The sequence below is a fragment of the Triturus cristatus genome, chromosome 12 (assembly GCF_964204655.1).
Source record: "Triturus cristatus chromosome 12, aTriCri1.1, whole genome shotgun sequence".
Taxonomy (NCBI): Eukaryota; Metazoa; Chordata; class Amphibia; order Caudata; family Salamandridae; genus Triturus; species Triturus cristatus.
The window spans coordinates 609258972-609279842 of NC_140595.1; the positions used below are offsets into that span (position 1 = coordinate 609258972).

General features: G+C 44.8%; 1 protein-coding gene across 5 annotated transcripts in view; it reads right to left on the minus strand.

The window, feature by feature from the left end:
* The window catches only part of DEF8 (differentially expressed in FDCP 8 homolog), a 192817-nt gene that overhangs the window by 144463 nt on the left and 27483 nt on the right, over positions 1-20871 (minus strand). For all 5 annotated transcript variants that reach the window (XM_085639800.1, XM_085639802.1, XM_085639799.1 and 2 more), the window contains exon 4: positions 2043-2134. In XM_085639800.1, coding sequence (XP_085495926.1) covers positions 2043-2134 — 92 coding nt within the window. The remainder of the gene's footprint in view (positions 1-2042; positions 2135-20871) is intronic.

Genomic DNA, 20871 nt, shown 5'->3' on the forward strand with positions numbered 1-20871 from the left:
ACAGAGGAATAAAGAGTGGACTCACTGCAAGCTACAGATTAACAGAGCTCACCTGGATCACCACCATCAGGAATCCCCTGCCTGTCCAGTGGATTTGTAAGGGCCTTGTCCATGTGCTTTGTGGGAATTATGGTCCCAAACTTTCTAGTCCCATCTTGGAGATTCCAGACCCTTGGATTGTGTTTTGGACACTTTGGACCCACAAGAGGAACTTAAGGAAGATGTTACAGAAGTTTGGAGCAACTTTGGAAATAGTTCCATAAAGGCATCAACTCAACTGTGAGAGCCAAGTCGCCCACCTTCAACCGCGAGCTGACTTGGTCTGCTGGTTCATCCTGCTGAAAAGCTCCAGAGGTCGGTCTTCCAGAGCTCCTTCGAAAGCAAGCTGGCGAATCCTCACCTAACCCGGAGAGCTTTAAGGGACCCCAGCAGAAAAAGCTCCAGAAAAGTTTTAAAGTCGAAGGTAAAATCTCGACTGGGGCCAACCGCGAGGGGTATCCGAGCAGGGCTCCATCACGGTCGGCTGAAACTTTGACTTTGTCCTGGTGAAACGCGACCAGATGTCCAAGAGAGGCGCTATAGGTTTCTAAGTGCTATATAGTGCTAAATCTTTAAAAATTCATATCTCCGGTTCCCTACATTGGACTTTTGTTGTTTTAGTGTCATTTTAAATATGAAACTATTTCCTATTTGTATAGATTGGTGTTGGATTTTTATTGTGTGTTGTGTCTTAATTATTTACTGAAATTTGTATTTTTAAATGCTTTACATACCAGTCTCCTAAGTTAAGCCTACCTGCTCTCAGCCAAGCTACCCAAGGTTGAGGATGGTAATAATTTATTGAGACCTGTACTGAGTCCTAGACTGTGTTAGTGGCCTTATCACCAGTGATAGATGTCTATTTTCCATTACTAATAACCCACTTTCCAACATTCCTTCTTTCTCTTGAATAGCTCATCAAACAGGCATCATGTAGCACGATATGGATCATGGATGTCCAGAATAAACAGACTAGTGCAGTGCCACATGACCAGACTGGTAAAACCACGTAAACGTACAGCTTCCAGTGGACATACAGGCAGCACCAAATGCCATGAAGAAGTGGCAGAGAATGCCCAGCACAGGAAAGGTGGTAGTGGAAGGCCTGGACAGACGAGTGGCAACAGAGGTTATGAACAGACAGGTGGCTACGGGTGTTAGGACAGGCATGTAATAATAAATGGTATGGACAGACAGATGACAATAGATACTGGAAACAGAAACCCTGGACAGGCAGTTAACAAGGGATGCCCTGATCAGACAGTGGTAATGCACGCAATGGACAGCTGCGTAGTACTGCATGCCATAGACAGATGCGTGGTAATGCATGCCATGGACAGATGCGTGGTAATGCATGCCATATAAAGATGCGTGGCAATGCATGCCATGGACAGATGCGTGGTAATTCATGCCATGGACAGATGCGTGGTAATGCATACCATGGACAGATGCATGGTAATGCATGTCATGGACAGATGCGTGGTAATGCATGCCATGGACAGATGCGTGGTAACGCATGCCCTGGACAGATGCTTGGTTACGCATGCCATGGACAGATGCTTGGTTACGCATGCCATGGACAGATGCGTGGTAGTGCATGCAATAGACAGATACGTGGCAATACATGCCATGGACATACAAGTGGTACCAGATGCCTGAGAGAGACAGATGGCAACAGATGTCTTGGGCAGACAATGGTAATGCAAGCAATGGACAGATGTGTGCCAATGCATGCCATGGACAGACAAGCGGTACCAGATGCCTTAGAGAGACAGATGGCAACAGATGCCTTGGGTAGACTGGTGGCAATGACTGCTGTGGACAGATGACAACAGGTGACAGTGGTTGCCCTAGATTGGCAGGTGGTAGATGCTCTGTGTGCCCTAGATACACAGGTGGCAACAGACTCAGAAAATACATGAGAGGTGTCCACTGTAGACGAAGGAGTACAAAGGGATGCTTCAGACAAAACGGCATACAATGCATGCATGTTGTAGGCTCACCTCAGGCCGTGAGAAATGGTCTTCTGCTAGCCCCAGGTCCATCACTCGTTCTGTGCAGTGAAACTCTGGCTCACAGAGAGAGGATGCCATCTCTAGAACAGGCAAAGACACAAGAAGAGAGTGGAGGTTAGAAGTACAAATCAGAAAAGCTGCAACATTCATCTTCAGGCATCACAGCACTGTACATGCAGGGTGCAAATCATAAAGCGATTTCTATCAACCTTTACAGCACCTTTTGAACATTCCACAAGAACGTTTACCTTCAGATCGCACCATGATTTCGACTAGCGACACAAAATACTGCACTCCCACATTATCACTTTGTATTTTCTTCACAAATTGTACATCACTTTGATACCCACTGCACTTTAGAGAAGGTTACATTGCTCAGCGCCATCTATAGGTCCACATGAGGATTTACAGAGAGGTTACAGATCACTCAGTATCTTTTATGTAGAGCATTTACAGCCCTAGCAGGAAGGTATCACATAGTACAGAAAGTTTTGTAGACTGCACATCACAGAGCACCTAACATCTTCAGACCTCACAGCATTAAAAGGCAGGTTAAACATCATGTACCTCACAACACTTACAGACAGGCTCCACATACAAAATAAGCTGCAATCGTCAGAACTCACAGCATTTGCAAGCAGGGTACACAATCACAAACACACACATAAAACACCATCTTCATCCTTAGGCCATACAGCACTTACCAGGAGGTAACATATATTGTTTCTTTTATCACAAAACCTTTCAAATAAGAGCAGCTTCAGCCATACAGCAGTTCTGCGTTAAGACTCCCATGACTTACTAGCAGTTTACACAGTTGCTCAGTGCCTTGGATTGTTTAGACTTTGAGGGTTTTGGCTGACCACCAAACCGTGCGTCAGCACTTTTAAATAGGAGACACGTTGGTCTCACAAGGACTACGCGAGAGGCCTCTCCCCGCCTACTTTCACTTCCTACTATCCACATCCTGATCTTCTAATCTCTAGCTCTTGAGTCTCAATGAATATTTTGTTTATTCTCGAAACAACCTGTAAAAAACAGTCACCTACGAATACATGGAAATACACTAAAAAGTACATGCCCAGGTAAACCACCTTGACACTTTACAGTTTAAGATAGAGGCCTGGTCTAGAGACTGATCCAGATGAAGCGCCCTTTCTGAGAGTTGTATGAAAAGGTCCCGATACCTGTCCTTGCCCAATCAATAACAACCATAAAAAACACACAAAGAAACCCCCCAAAAAACTAAAAACACTTGAGTGCTGAAGGAGGACTGACTGACATCACTTTAATGGGTTGGCATACTAGAACTACATGAATGAGGTGGCACAACATTTCAGGCATCGTAACACAAAGGAAAGCAACAGGAAGCGTAGTCCTTGTACAACTTGGAGAACCGATTAATTGCCAATCTGTCCAAAATGAAAGTCATGACCTTTGGGAAGAAAACTAAATTTATGGGGTGGTACCTAGGAGATACTACAATCGAAATAGTGAAACAATATGACTATCTCGGAGTGATATTTGACAGCAAGATATCATGGTGAAACCATCTAGCCAGTAGAAAACCTAAGTCTACGATGATCACCATAGCGGTGCCAAAATTTGCAAATCTGTTCGGCGGAAAGCAATTCGGCCATCATTGAAAGCATTAAACATGAAACTGATGCCATATTTGTTATATACATCTCCCACACTGAACCACAGGAACATTTTCAGTCTTGATAAGATTTTTATGCAATGTATGTAACCTGCTCCATCTTCGTACAGCAAACCCCCACCCCTCTGTGTCATAAAACTAGACTTAAGCCTAAAATTTCTGTTATCACTCCACTACAGAAGCACCATGAATTACTTCTGTAATTGTGCAAAAGCTGATCCAACATCATTAAAATACTTAATCTATCAGGAAGCAAGCAGAACTACCTACAAGGACTTATAGTTGCACACATTACCGGCAAGCTTAGAGACCAATGATTTACCTGATTCACAGACACTGGTGCATATGAATTCACCAGCCTGGAAAATCCAACTCCATGGTACCTTTACTTTAAACAGAAGAACTCTGACCTTGCACAGGCCATACAATACAACCATATGGACTTACTGTTTCATACCTACGGCGTCACTGTGATCAACCCAAGAAGCCTAAATGAAAATACTAAACTTGTATATATTCTCCATTGTATCGTTGACTACTTATTCTGTTGTATATCCCCTTGCGCTGCTCACGCTGTTTTTCACCCCATTGTGTCACTGTGACATTCACTGCCACGAGCACGTTAAGTGCACACTCATGCTCTAGGTTACTTTTGCATACATTATGCTCAGCTGGACCTAAACAGCACACTGGACTGGGGTAAGGCAGCAATCCAAAGTGCTTGGTCACTGAAAGTTTGGAACCTTGAGCAGGATAAAAGTTGTTATAGCATGGAAAGTAACTATGTTTTGTCAGCTGCCAGCAAGACTCCTTATCAGATAAAACTCCCACTGGAGGGGTCATGGATATAGTCTACACCAGAGTACTTCAAAGTCTGTCCTGGAGGGCAGGATCCATGCCAGATTATTAGCATATCCTCATTAGATAATTGTAGTTTCTGGCATGGATCCGGCTCTACAGGACCGACTTCGGAGAACCCTGGTCTAAACTATTAACGTCCCACCTAGAGAAATGGTCTCAGTAATCAGTTACAAAGCCAGCCCTTGCTGGTGCCCGTAAGATCAAGTTCTTAACTCATGATCATGTCACCTCCTGATCTCTATCTAATTGAAGCAGCTGATTGCACTCTGGTTAGCGCCATTTTTGCTTCAGTCTCCTAGTGCGCTTTTACACAGTTAAAGGTTGTTTTTTTTAAGTCATAGCCTAACACTTCTAAAAGAAAATATTTTACCAAAGTACCACAGTTTTGAGTGACTTACACAGACTGCCAATTGAAGCCACGGATATCTTAATTTTTGTTGTCTCACATTCAAGGCTCACCACCTAGGAAATTAGTTTTGACCCACCAAACTACTGACCACCTCTGGGAGGTACAGGAAGGCCACATGAGTGAAGATAAACTACATCTGAGACCCCAAAATTCAAACGTTCTGTGGCTCTGAAACCTTCATTCACTGATCCTGCCAGCAACCTCTGGAACTGATTTCATTCTCAACTAAGAATCCAACCAAATCTCCTGTCTTACAGGATAGTCTGTAAAGACATCTCTTCTGTCTTCATCTAAACTAATCCCAAATCAAAAGTATACCTGTTTATTTATTTATTTTTAAACCATATTATACAGTGATCGCAGTTTTCAACCGTAATTTACCTTCTTGCCACAATTCATCAGTTAACGTTTATTTATAAGGTCTCTTTAGTCTAAGTAAATGGTGTAAGAAACTGGCTCTATATATACTGCACCAAAGTGAGGTACAGTGTGTATAGAGTCCAAGAGTCCCCAAAGGTAGGCAGAGGTTACAGTTAGATAGAACCTTACTCTCCAATAGTGGTAGCTTGGTCGAGCAGTAAGGCAGTATCAGGGGACAGTGTTAAGCATTTGATGTACACACTCAGTCAGCAAATTAATTCACACACTCAAGAACTGAACTCTAGGGCAACTGTTGTATAAAAATATACTGTTGTTTATTTTTAGAACCAAAGCAAGCTTGGTACAGGTAAGCATTAAATGATTTTCAGTAATAAGTTACTGGATATAGAACAGTTTGAAAATGCAATAGAAATTGTACTTTGATTTACAGGGGAGCAGTAGAATGCAACACTTAGCAAATACAGTACATTGGAATGAATATGCTTTTTCAGTAAATTGCAGGTAAGTTACTTTTTACGTTACGTTTCTAACTCGGTGCTGGATACCGATACAGTGGATTCAGCACTGGGACATTTCCTAGAAACAGGTAAGTAGGAATATGCTACTTACCAGTATGCATCTGTTCTTGGCATGTAGAGCTGCAGAGCCACACTCTTAGGATAGTAGATCGCCATCTGGTGTTGGGCTTGGATGCTTGCAGGTTGTTGTTGTCTTCGGAAGAAGTCTTTGGTCACAAGATAGGTGACTCCTCCCTTGGACCACAGTGCGCATGGGCATCCACTCCATCCTCAGATTGTTTTTCGCCATGATGGGAAATGATCGAGTTTGTAAAAAGAGAGAGAGATGTCCATGTGTAATGTCTAAGTAAGACTATGCTGGAACAGATACAGGTCCCAGGGAGGTGGGTGGGCGTGTGTGGCTCTGCAGCTCTACATGCCAAGAACAGATGCATACTGGTAAGTAGCATATTCCGTTCGAGGCATATGAGCTGCAGATCACACACTTAGGATAGACTATATAGCAGTGTCTCCCCTAGCGGTGGTCACCTGTATCAGTTGCAGCAGTTTGGAATAAAGTTTTAAGGACATCCTGACCTACAGAAGCTTGTTGTTTTGCCTGCACGTCAACACAGTAATGTTTAGTGAAGGTGTGTGTTGTAGACCATGTGGCTGCCTTACAAATATCTTCTAAGGGAATGTTTCCTAAGAATGCCATGGAAGCCCCTATTTTGCGTGTGGAATGCGCTCTAGGGGGAACTGTTAGTGTGCGTTTAGCCTTGTGGTAGCATATTTGGATACATTTAACTATCCACCTGGCTATCCCGGATTTGGAAATGGGGTTACCTTTATGTGGTGGAGAGAAAGCAACAAACAATTGTTTGGTTTTGCGGAAAGCTTTGGTTCTGTCAATGTAGTAAAGTAGGGCTCTTTTAACGTCTAAGGTATGAAGAGCTCTTTCAGCTACCGAGTCCGGATTTGGGAAGAACACTGGTAGCTCTACTGATTGGTTAAGATGGAACGGAGATATGACTTTTGGCAGGAATTTCGGATTTGTTCTAAGAACCACTTTGTTGCGGTGTAATTGTAGGAATGGTTCTTGTATGGTTAAAGCCTGGATCTCACTTACCCGTCTGAGGGATGTGATCGCAATAAGAAAAGCCACTTTCCATGTGAGGAACTGCAGTTCGCATATATGCAGATGTTCAAAAGAGGGTCCCATGAGCCTTGTAAGAACAATGTTTAGATTCCACACTGGAGAGGGTGGTAATCTGGGAGGAATAATCATCTTAAGGCCTTCCATGAAGGCTTTGATCGCAGGTACTCCAAATAGTGACAAGTGTTGACGATTTTGCAAGTAGGCTGCTAATGCTGCTAGGTGGAGAGGTATGGATGAGTACGCTAAATTACATATTTGCAAGTGTAGTAAGTAGCAAATGATGTTCTGTATGGATGCATCCAGTGGGCGTATATCATTGTTATTGCAGTAAATGGCAAATCTTTTCCATTTTGCAGCGTAGCAGGCTCTAGTGGTAGGTCGTCTGGCCTCCTTTATAATATTCATACAGTCTGGTGGTAGGTTGAGGTAACCGAACTCTAGGACTTCAGGAGCCAGATCGCTAGGTTCAGTTAACCTGGATCTGGGTGTCTTATCTCTCCATGGTTCTGGGTTAGTAAGGACGGGGAGAGATGCAGTTTTTGGTGTGGAAGTAGGTAGAGTTCCAGCAGTGTTGTGAACCAGGGCTGGCGTGCCCATTTGGGGGCTACTAGGATCAGTTCGAGAGACTGTTGCCTGAGCTTGCGTACCACGAATGGAATGAGTGGGAGAGGCGGAAAAGCGTACGCAAATCTGCCTGACCAGTTCATCCATATCGCATTGACCTTGGACTGTGGGTGGGGAAACCTGGCGGCGAAGGTTGGGCATTTTGCGTTTTCGTGAGTGGCGAACAGATCTATGTCTGGTTGGCCCCATTTTTGGAAAAAGGGTAGTAGGACTTGTGGATGTAATTCCCATTCGTGGATTTGTTGAGTCGGTCGACTTAACAGGTTGGCAATCTGATTGTGAACCCCTGGAAGGTGTTCTGCAAGCAGGTATATGTTCTGGGGAATGGCTCATCTCCAAATGTTTTGTGCTAGCTGGGACAGCTGGAGAGAATGTGTGCCTAGGAATACTGCCAGTAATTCCAGGTAATTGATATGGAGCACTTTTTGGTGAGTGGTCCATTTGCCCTGAGAGGTGTGTCCTAGGAGATGGGCTCCCCATCCCGCGAATGATGCGTCAGTTGATAGCACTATTTGTGGAAGAGGCTCGAGGAACGGCCGCCTTTTGGACAGGTTTATTGTGTTCCACCATTTCAGAGAGAGATGTGAGCGGCTGTCCACCAACACCAGATCTGTTAGTTGTCCGTGAGCCTGATTCCACCGACGTGCTAGACACTCTTGCAAGGGACGCATTTTAAGTCTTGCATAAGGCACAATGAAGATGCATGACGCCATCATGCCCATCAGTTGCATGAACACTCTTGCTGGAAGAGAATGATGGGTTTGAAATTTTACGATGAGAACTTGTATATTGGCTATCCTGGCTGGACTGGGATATGCTAGGGCTTTGGAGGTATTAATGGTGGCTCCCAGATATTGATGTATGTGGGAGGGTTGGAGATGAGATTTGGGGTAATTTATTGTGAACCCCAAGTTGTGTAAGATTTGAATAGTTCGGTGAGTGTGTAGAACGCATTTGTTGAATGAGTTGGCTTTTATTAGCGAGTCCTCTAGATACAGGAAGACATGAATTTGTTGTCTTCTGAGATGCGCTGCTACTACTGCTAGACATTTGGTGAATACTCTGGGCGCAGTTGTTACCCCGAATGGAAGGACTGTAAACGGATAGTGTTGTCCGTCCACCACAAACCTTAGGTACTTCCTGTGAGCAGGATGTATGGGAATGTGGAAATAAGTGTTCTTGAGATCTAGTGTGGCAAGGAAATCGCCTTGTTGTAGTAGTGGGAGCAGTTGTTGAAGAGTGATCATATGGAAGTGATCTCAGTTTACGTACAGATTTAGGAGTCTGAGGTCGAGTATTGGTCTTAGAGTCTTGTCCTTTTTGGGGATTAGGAAGTACAGTGAGTATACCCCTGTACCATGATGTTGTAAGGGAACTGGTTCTATTGCGTGTTTTTGAAGTAATGAGAGAACTTCTTGTTTGAGGAGCGTAAGATGGTCTGGTGACATGGAACGCTGCTTGGGTGGTATGTGTGGAGGGGTAGTGGTGAGTTCCAGGCAGTAACCATACTGGATAATTTGTCTTACCCACTTGTCTGTTGTGATGGAATTCCAGACAGGTAGGAACTGTTTGAGTTTTCCCCCCGACTGGAGTGGAATGGTCTGGGGGGAGTGGAGGAAAATCACTGTTTTGTGGCGGGGGAGGTACGAGTGTTGGTATTGCCTCGGCCTCGTCCCTTGCTGTTGTTTCCTCTATATCCTCCTCTAAAATATCCTCTACTAGGAGATGTTTGTGTAGAGGTTTTGAACGTAGAGGAGGTGTCTGCTCCGATATTCTTAGAGGCTCCTCTGTAGAAGGAGCGTCAAAAGGAGCCAAGTGGTTGTGGAGACTACAATGCTCCCATAGACTTAGCAGTCTCGGTATCTTCTTTAATTTTTTCGAGTGCAGGGTCAACTGCTGGCCCAAACAGCTGTTCTTGGTTAAAAGGTTGGCTAAGTATAGTAGTTTGTACTTCTGGCTTAAAGCCTGAAATTCGTAGCCAGGCATGGCGTCTAAGGAGTACACTTGTGTTTAGTGCTCGAGAGGCGGTGTCTGCGGCGTCAAGTGCACATTTAATTGACGCAGTTGAGATAAGTTTTCCCTCTTGTATAAGGTCATTTGCCTGGGTCTTGTATTGGTCTGGCAGGTGTTGTAGCAGATTCTCCAACTGATCGTAGTGAGCCCTATCGTAGCGTGCTAATAGGGCTTGGGTGTTGGCAATACGCCAATGATTAGCAGCTTGTGCTGCTACCCGTTTGCCCGAGGCTTCTAATAGTTTGGATTCTTTGTCCGGGGGGTGGCGTATCTCCCGTGGTTTGGGAGTTGGCACGTTTCCAACAGACGGGGTCTTTAAATACTTCTGTGGCGTGTTTTATCACCCCTTTAAGCATAGGTAAAATTTGTACCGACTTCGGAGACTGTTCAAAAGTGTCTAAGACGAAGTCTTCCTCGGGTGCATCAGAGTGCATGTTGACGCCATGGTAAAGTCCAAACCCCAGGTGGTCATCTGGAGGTGATAGTTTGGAGGGATATGGTGTAGGGTCAGGTATATCTCGTAGAGGGTATGCCCAATCATCCAATGGTACGGTATCTGGATCCGTGAACAGATCATTAGTATTATAAGGATCACCCCCTCCCCCTAGGTCATCATCATCATCCTGTGGAGATGGTGTATGTGATGGAGATGGTAGAGGTAAGGGTGGTGTAGGCAGAGGGGGTGGGGTAGAAGGTCGTATGGGAGAGGAAGGAGGAATAGGTGATGTTGCTGAGTCCTTTTTTATTGGAACTGGGGCAGGTGGTGGGTCCAGTTTCCGTTTCTTACATGGCACTGCAGTGACATGTCCAGTCTTTGGATTAATATAGATCCTTTTTTGTGTTGGATCTGGATGGAAAAGTTCTTGTTATTCAGGAACAGATTTTGGCGCCAATTTTTTTGGTTCCGATCGAGGTTTTGGTTGATTGGTAGAGTCTTTGGCTTTAGGAGGTGTATTATAGTCCTTAGCCGGTGGTTTCGGTGCCGATTAAGGTTTCGGTGCTGATGAAGGTTTCGGTGCCGAAGTTGAGTGTTTCGGCTTGGGAACTTTCGGTGCCGGTTTATCTATGGGCCTCGATGTTTTCGGTGCCGAAGGTGTCGGATCCGATTTCGCTGCCGAGGGGTCTTTTGTCTTCGGTGGCGAAGGTGCCGGGGGTACAATTACATGCGGCTTACTCGGGCCCGAGCCACCGGAAGGCTTATGTTTCTTCGGAGCCGAGCCTGGAGGCGGTGCTTCTGAAGGGTGTTTTCGGTCTCGACTGAGGCCAGCTGGCGAAGTCTTGACCGATGCCTTAGGTTTTGGAGGGGTTGGGGTAGGGGCAGTGGTACGTGCGCGTTGCCCCGGAGTAATGGGGTCGTCTGAGTCGTCTGCTTCTGAGAAGATTTGAAGTTCCTCGGAATCCTCTTCCGGGACACCGGGACCCTCATCGAAGATGTTTACTGGTTCCGGAGCTGGTCTCTGTGCCATGATATGGCGTCGAGCTCTTCGATCCCGAATGGTCTTTATGGATCGAATTGCTGCTCAGGCTGGACAGCTGGCTTCGTCGTGTTCCGGTGATAGGCACAGGTTGCAGACTTTGTGATGGTCACTGTGCGGAAATTTTGGTCTACACTGGGGGCATTTTTTAAACGGCGTCCTCTCCATGAGCCGTAGGCCTCACGACGTGGATAGGCCCAGCCTCCCGCGTCGACGTCCGGAATCGAGCCGATGAATTCGATGTCGAGTGAAGGTGCATCGATGTAGTTGAAGTTTTTTCGCTTCGAAAAGCTTGTATTTGAGATTTTCAACCGGAGTTGGAAAAGTTACATCCGAACCCAATGGCGGAAAAAAACAAATGGCGGAAAAAAACAATCTGAGGATGGAGTGGATGCCCATGCGCACTGTGGTCCAAGGGAGGAGTCACCTATCTCGTGACCAAAGACTTCTTCCGAAGACAACAACAACCTGCAAGCATCCGAGCCCAACACCAGATGGCGATCTATTATCCTAAGTGTGTGATCTCCAGCTCATATGCCTCGAACATTATGTTTAGGTTATTCGCATGAGTTTTTAAAGAATATTTTCAGTTTTCAAAACTCCACACTTAGAAACTTTTTGGAGCAGTACATTGAAATGAATGGGCTTCGACAGTAAATTGCAGGTAAGTTACTTTTCACGTTACTTTTCTAACTCAGTGCTGGATACTTAGATTCAGCACTGGGACATTTCCTGCAAACAGAGTAAAAACTTTTTGGTTATTTGTGCGATTTTTAAAGAATATTTTTAGGTTTCAAAACTTCACACTTAAAAACTTTTTGGAGAAAAAGTGTCAATGTTATCCTATGGAAGGAAAACAGGTTAACGGTTCACAGGTAAGTAATCGACTGTGGGAGTTAAGGTTCTGACTCAGGGGTCTCCCAGGGTCAGTGATGCACTGTTGTTGCACCCTCAGCGGCACTAGGGTGACCGGGTGCAGAGTGTTGAGGCCCAATGTTATCCAATGGGGGATAGAGGGCCTCCGGTTGATGGCTGCTGGCAAGCAGGCCACTGGGTTGTGGGAGCAAAGCTCCTAATGTTAAGCTCAGGGCAAGTTGGGGACCAAAGTAGCACCAAAGGTGCACCCACTGCGGCACTAGGGCAGCCAGGTGCAGGGTGCTGTTTTGAGGTCGGGTGCCCTGTCGTTTTCAAAGGAGAACCTCCGGGACAAAGAAACACTGCAGGCTCGGGGACAAGGATCTTCTGGGTGCGACCACCACTTCGAGGGGTAGGTTGGGATGTCATGGGTTGGTTAGGCACCGTTGGTTTGGGCACACAAGGCCGTGGGGCGTCGGGTGCAGGGGTGTCTTGTGACGTCGGATTTTCTTACCCGCTCTGGTCACGGTAGGGGGGGGGGGGTCCTCTGGATTGAGGCTGCAGGCATCGTCTGGAGGCTTGAGGCCGGTCAGCGGTCGCCGGATCTCGGGTCAGGATCACTAGGGGGACCTCCTTGTGGTGTTTCTCCACTCGAGCTCGGGCCGGGTTCGGCGGGTGCAGAGTGGGCTGGATTTGCGGTCTCTAGCTGGCACCAGAAGCTGCAGTTTAAACACGTTCGGTGTTCACGGGAGAAACAGTCTGGGAAGTGAAGGCAGGCAGGTCCTCCGCGGTTTGTGAGGTTGCTGGCCGCTGGACACACCGGGATTTCGCAGGAGCTGGTTCGAGGGGAGACAGGCCTGTATGGCTGGGGCCAAGTGAGTGGGCGTTGTCCTCTTGTTAGCTCTGCACGGCTCTTCGCCCTTCTTCTTTTCTTCTTATAAGTAGGCTGAATCTGCCTTCTTGGTTCAGGGCTGCCCCCTAAATACTGTATTTAGGGGGCGTTTTAGGGGTCTTGTGGTCAGTAGCCAATGGGCTACTGACCTTAGGTGACTACACCCTTGGTGTGCTCACCCCACGTGGGGGGAAGTGAGCACAATCCCTAGTCCTGATTGGGGAGTGCCTGCCATCTGCAAGATAGCGAGCACTGGAGAGTGGACTTCACCTCGCCTCCCCCACCTGAGGGGTGAAGTTGGCAGGGGTGGGCACACCTGCTGGGCTGGCTAGTTTATCCCGCCCGTCTTCCCGCCGAAAGGGAGACAGGAAGGGGGCCTGCTCCTGATAGCAGGAGAGGCTGGGGGGTCGCATTACAAAGGCTGCCAGGCCTTTGAAGCCCCCCTGCCACAGGTGGCTCTTCCTGGCCTGGGGGAGGTGTGAACACCTCCGCCCAGGAAAGGCTTTGTTTCTGGGCTCAGGGAGCATAGGCTCCCACCCTTGGGGTCCAGAAACGTGTCTCGTGGTGGCAGGCTGGTGTGTACCAGTCAGGGAACCCACCAGAGGCTGGTCGTTTTTCAGGGGGCATCTCCGAGATGCCCTCTGTGTGCATTTTTCATTAAATCCCACACTGGCATCAGCCAAATTTCTCAGTTTTCAGTGTAGCCAGTGGAGTTCGTAATGACACGCTCCCAGCACCATATACTCTTAATGGCCACCATATACTCTTAATGGCAGTACTGCATTTACAATGTCTAAGAATGGACTTAGACACTGTAGGGGTACTGGGCTCATGCACCTGTACCCTCACCACTGGCATAGGGCACCCAGCTAAAGGAGTGACTGATCTATGCCAGGGCAGTGGGTTGTAGGTATGGCACACAGGGATGTGTGCCATGTCGACTCTTGACTTTGTTCTGCACCAAAACACGCAGCCTGCAAAGGCAGTGTGTGTAAAGGTACAGGGTCTCTAAGGGTGGCACAATAAGTGCTGCAGCCCTTAGAGGTCTTCCCTAGACACAGTGCCCTGGGTACCTGTGGTACCATTTACCAGGGGCTGACCTGTGGCCAGAGATGTCAATTGGGTTAGTTTTGGGGAAAGAACACAGGCCCTGGGAACCTGATTGGAAGGGACCCAGGGCACACCAAGAAAAGGTGCATCAATAGTCTGGCAAAAAGTGGGAGGGGGGGTTACTGCAACAGAAACCCACTTTCCTACAATTGGTGCTAACACCAGCTAGGTACCATAACCCTATTGAAAATAGTTGTTATGATTTCAAGTATATGCCGAGTACTGATGAGCATGGATTTTTGCATCAGGTGTTAAAAGGGGACAGTAACAGCAGGGATAGACTGAGACAACTGAAAGCTATCACAACACAGCGCATGGACAGGAAAACAGTGCTTGGGAGAAATCTAATGTAATTTAGCAATAAGGAGTCAGAGAGGGACATGTTTTTCAGATATAAAAATGAAAGGGGTCAGAAATATCTTGCCCATTCACACAGACAGAACATAAAGCAGTGCTGAAGGTTTTATGTTTGGCAGGCTGCAGCGTGTCTGCCAGCGTGGTGTCTGCTGGCGGATGTGCTAGTGGGGAACCGAAGATGCCCCCAGAAGCGAGAACCACATCATGGCTATGTCAACTTGTTATTAGCTAGGAATGTTCACACCAGAACCCCAAGTGGGGCACATAAGGGAAACCAATCAAAAATAAAATGGCTTCTAGGGTAAACAAAACATAAAAATATCTACGGAGTAAGACAGGCAAACTAAAACAATAAAAATACTCAGCAAGCAATGAACAAAATAAAGTTAAATACAAATAGTTCAGCTTGGTTAAAATATTGAAGTAAACAATGATGCAGGCATGGAGAAACAGAAAAGTGGCACCTCAATCTAAGACACACATTGCCCTCTGTCTATGAGAGTGAACAGCTTTTTCACATAAAAAAAGCTTGTTAGAGCAAAGCTACTCTCCGGAGAGAATCGAATGTATTTTCAAATGCTAACATTGGACTTTTTGAGATGGATAATAGTATACAATCTCTGGAGTTACCACTGATTTAAACAAAAAAATAAAAAGTCCACATCCCCTTTATTTTTTCTTTCGTCACAGCATAAATTCTGGAACACAAAAACATTGTCCATCAAGAACATCTTCACTCTTTGTTCCACTTTCACAAAACTCCAAGGCTAGCTGTTACACAGCGCCCTGATAATGAATACTCTGGTGAATAAGGGACTGATTTAGAGTTTGGCGGAGGGGTTGCTTATCACAAACATGATGGATTTCGTTTCCGCCTTATTTCAAGTGCATTATATCCTATGGCACTTGTAATAAGGAGGACGGGGTATCTGCCACGTTTCCGACACACTAACCGTCCGCAGAACTCTAAATAAGGCACATGGTCTTTCCTCATTACTTTAAAATGAAATAATCAATTTGATCTTGTACTTCCTGCTGAACTCAATGTTTATGCATTCACCACCTTCAGTGGCATTCACAGTAAAATCTGGCTTATCCACTAAAGACCACTTTCTTGCATTCTGCAGACCAATAACTTAGCTCAATCTTCACGTTCCTAACCTCTCCCACTTAAGAAGACCAAACACCTTTCATCAGCAGGTCAAATGAGAATAGCAGCACAGGCCTTCATTCTCGCTCACTAACTAAGTCATATAAGCTGCAGTCCTTCAATCCTCTGTTGCCCTTCTGAAGGCTGCGCTTCTTTCCGCATTGAGAATCATCTTCTCTAAGAGAAATTGTGACCACATTTTCCATGTGTGGTAGACTTACTAGGCTGTATCAAAGAAAGGATCAAATTTTTAATTTGCTGTCAAGAAAGGATCACATTTTTAATTTGCTGTCACGCATACAAAAGTATTCACACCTAAATAAACGACCCTCTCTGTCCAACCAGCTTACCGTCTATCATGGCTAAAGAGGTCTCAGATATAATAACTGCTATACGGACTCCAAGGATTAACAAACTCCAAGTTTGATTCCTTAGATGCTCACTAGTGCTGCAACAGACTTTTAGACCACTCTTCCTGAACCAACTAAAAACTCACACTGATCTCACTATCTTCAGAATACTGTTAGAACCCGATCTTTTCGACATCCACTTGAATAAACACCAAATTCTCTGACCGTTATGAGTATTCAAATGTAATACCAGTCAAGCGAAAAGACATTTTTAGGACATGTTTGTGAGGATTCTTTAAGGTGGGATGTTAAGACAGTGATGAACCCATTTAGGTCAGAATTCACAACTACAGTTTGCTGTACACATTACAAGTTTATTTTGTCCCTAATTTGAAATCATCTTTTAAAAGGATATTTTTACCACTTTCGCCCCCTCAAATTGGAGTAGGATAAATTGAAGGTCCTTAATCGAATATATCACTAAACAAGCGCAAACGTTTGTTTAACCAAGCTTAACCAAGCTGAACTATTTGTATTTAACTTTATTTTGTTCATTGCTTGCTGAGTATTTTTATTGTTTTAGTTTGCCTGTCTTACTCCGTAGATATTTTTATGTTTTGTTTACCCTAGAAGCCAAAACTATCACAAATTAACTGAACATGTATAATGTTCATGTTCCGCTCTTTCGACAGCGAGAAGAATCCTACTGCTGCCAATGTTCTGCGGAAAAATATTTGTTGCACAAAAAGGAAAGCAACCAAATGTTGTTTTAAGGAATAATAAGCGTATTATCAATCAAGCAACTAGATTTATATTGATAACTATTACAAAGTTGAAATGTTTATTGCCATAGAGCTATATGGGATGAGCGCGAACTTTGGATAATTGAATAATTGGTATTTCTGAATATATAAACTGTATAAATTGCTTAAAGTTACAAACACAACATTCTGAAAATTCTCTAATTTACTATGCAACTTGAAACTGTATTATGGTATATTGTAATCTATTTAAAAAAAACTAAACAAGAGATATACACACAAACATATGCAGTTGTCTACCAGCCTTTCAGACATATTGGTCAGCTGGGTGTTCTTCGTCAACAATGCCCTTCTCAAACAATAGCTGGGCCGAGTCTGTCAAATGCCAGATATAACGCCACAGCCCCACATGCCTTCCAAAGACATCGATCGGTTGGTAAGTAGCTTAGTAGTTTAATGTGCCCATGGCAAAGATCTGTGATTAATAAGTAGGTTCAACAGTCCAGTTCTGGTGATACACCTTGGTTTGTTAATAAGTCTATTGTATACATTCATGTGTGCAACTGTAAGATTCCCATCTCAGCAGACTCTAAAGAACTTTCCACTTCTTAACACGATTGCAATATTTTCAATGGAGCAATATCAGCTCATCTGGCCGCAATCAATTAGTGGGACACTTTCCAAACTTCTCAGCAAAGAGATAATACTTTGAGTTCCCTAAGAGCTGGTGTACATTTATTCTGACATTATCAGCACATCTCAATAGGATTCCAACTTTCATTAGTACAGAAATAAAATTTCTGAGCAGGAGCTGCTGCACATCTCATGGGCAGTAGTATGTATTAATAAAGCACAGTCATAGATTTACTTAACCAAGTCACATGCCTGGTCACTTCTCAGCAACACAAACGGCCCATTTCCCAACTTCTTTTTTGTTGTTGTTTTGTTTATAAATATTTTTATTTATTTTTGGTATGCATAACAAACAATCATCACAGCAATAACAACTGTCGCATAGAGGGCATTCATAAAAAGTATTTTTACAGCGGCATCAATGATTCCACGCAGAGTCAATAGAACAATTAGAAGGCACAGTGTAATTAGAAGGCAATTCAGTACACCATCAGAGGTACAGTAACTAAGAGGGTCATTACGATGGCGGGCTGACCGTCACCAACAGGCTGTCAGTGGCAGTCTGCCAGACATCCTGTGCATTGCTCTGACTGCCGGATTACAATACCGGTGGTCAGAGCGCAGAGGTCCGGGTAGGACAGCCGTCTCTGACAGGATCCAAGATCCTTTCGGAGCAGCGTTCGGACTCCTATCCCTACAATGGAGGCACTGCCTGCACAGACACCACCGAAGACCTAGGATGGTCCTTTCAGACTGCCTTTTCATGGCGGTCCCACTGCCATGAAAAGGCATATGAAAACAGATTTTGGGGGCCCTAAGCCCCGTCCCACGTGGTCCATTGCTAAGTGGCCTGGAGGGCACGTATAGTGCCCTCCCACACATCCCTGCACCACGTCGGGTCTGGTGGCTCAGTGGACTAATGCATCCACTGCAGGGGCCTGTGTTCGACCTCATGGTCACAGGCTCAAATCCCGGCGGGTCCACTCAGCCTTTCATCCATTTGAGGTCGATAAAATGAGCACCATTGAGTTGGGTAACAATATACATCTGGTATTCAGCGCCAAGATGCCCCGTTGCTGGGGTGAACGTGCCCATTACAAATACTTATGTTATGTGGCAGGCACCACATGATGCCTGGCACACGGTGCATGGATGGCATTTTACCACCTCTTGCAAGGCGGTCGTATCCTAATAGGGAGGGTGGGACCGCTGACTCATTGTTGGAACGGTCTCCTGCCTGAAACGATGGCGGTCGATCATAATATGGTCCTATGTTTGCCTCTCAGTGATATGATGCGGTCCATATTCCCACCCAGATGTCTATTCTACATTGCATGGAAAACTTGTAAGTTAGAGCCTGCCTCAAGCTAGGCCATCTCTGACCAATATGTCTTTTATCCTACTGGAGGCATACAAACATTCTTTAGTTACAAGTCACTTAGATATGACAGTGCTGGAGAACAGTGATGTCTTATGGCAACAATTGCAGAGGCAGGATACCACCATGATGTATGTTATCTTGTATTCTAACTCGCTCAATCAAGCTACTACCTTTTGCTATCAGACAGCTGATAAATGATGCAAGCCTTTCCAAAATCACAACATCTTTGGCCTGGGAAAATTGCCATTCAATTCACCAATGAGAGGGGATTCAGAATTCTTATCACATTAACCACCACTATTGTCATTAACGTACCATCCCATTGCTGGCGCGATCTCGGTTTTTCTACTACACTTATTTACGAAGCACATTCTACAAGATCTCAATATTGCTACCACGTATCCTATTCTGCATTACAAGAAAAGGAGCACACCTTGGAGACGAATGAAAATTGGTGTGAGGTGCTCACAATATGATGAGATTTTCATAGTGTTTAAGTAAATTTGGTGAGACTTCCTGGAGTGATCTGTACTTATTAGATTAGAACTTAAAAGTTATTGACGATAAATATTTACCTAGCCACATGTCTGTTCATGCTGATTAGAGCTAGTATTTCACATAATGACACCAGAGTACAAGAAGAACTGGACAAATGACGGTAGGTATGTTGCCGCCAAATATTGTATGAGATACTTTTCAGCCCTTACTGTGGAGGAAGCAACTGAAATCTCCTGGAGGCTTTGGAAAGCAGCAAAGGAGGAATGAAGGAAATTTGAAGTTCTGGTTTTGACAGAAGCTGAACTTAAAGTCGGGCTGTCGGAGTGTGATCACGTACCTTTTAAGGATTAAATAATTTTTTATTAGCCGAACACGTCACATAATATAATACAATGCATCGTTGCCTACAACCCTGCGGGCTGGCTACATCGAAATCATGAAAGCAGATAAGAGCCCCTAAACTACAGGCTATCTGTATGGGTAAAATACGCAGCATGCCACCATCACATACCGTTTAAGACTAAAATACTTGACCTCTGTGTAAAGCAGAATACAAATTTTAAGAGCGGAGCCAACTAGAAGTGTTAGGCCACTTTTTTGGCAGAATTTGAACAGGGGGAAAAGAACAGTCAATTACTTACATGGACACTAAAGACATGTTGTAAAAGAAATAGTATTGATCACATACTCCAACCAATGAACTCAGAAAGGTTATTCTTTGGGTTAGAGATAAGTAAGAGCTGTCAGAGCAGTCAGTCAAAGTAGCCACACACTGAGTTTTAACACATCTCGGCATTGGTCACTGCACAGTTGCTCCATTTTTTTTAGTTCTATTTTTCAAGGGAAACTTAAACTTGTGGTCTTAGGTGAAGCCACTAAATTAACAATCTTAAAATCCAATAGGAGCACACACAGATTGGCAACCTCTATCCTTAATATCAATACTAAACTATTCTCAAGCATTCCTAATAGATTAAAGAAAATACTCCCGATCTTGAGCCACAATGAACAGAAAGGTTTCATCGCATAGAGGCACACAGTAATACTGACAAGAGATTTCTAGACATCAGTCGAGTCTATCACTTACCATTGGATGTCATTCCAACACACGCCTCTAAAGATTTTGACAGCATTAACGGTCAGTATCTTTGGTATACCTTGATTTTTCTGGGGACCAATAATACATTTATCCAGGTAAACAACTACATTTTAGTCCTCCTTGTCCGTAGACCAGGATTTTAGTTAATGGTATATTAACAGATGATATAGAAAGAAGGACTGTCCCTTATCCCAAGCCCTTTGTTAGCTAAATTTCGAACCGACAGGAGAACCTTTTTGTTGCAATACCTGGCAGTGACAGATAGCCCTTTGTACCAATGACATTTTAATTTAAACCCCCACTCCCACGACTTCATTTCATGCACATGCTAAATTAATTACCGACTTTGGTAGTTTGTCATGATATACAGTAAATCGCTCATTCAAACAATCAGGGGAAATGTAAGCACACTACTCACCCGTGAGGGTCTCAGGGAGGGGGGGGGGGGGGGGGGGGGTGGAAGTAGCAGTTTCCGTTCAGTTGAAAAGCCAGTTCTTGAGAGCATTCCTGAAGGTGTTCAGGGAGGGGCGCATCTGATGTCGATAGGGAGCTCGTTGCAGGTCTTGGCCACGATGTAGGAGAAGGCTCTTCCCCCTGTTCTGGCTCAGCGGATGCACGGGGTTTTTGCGAGGTTGGTGGAGCGGAGGTTTCT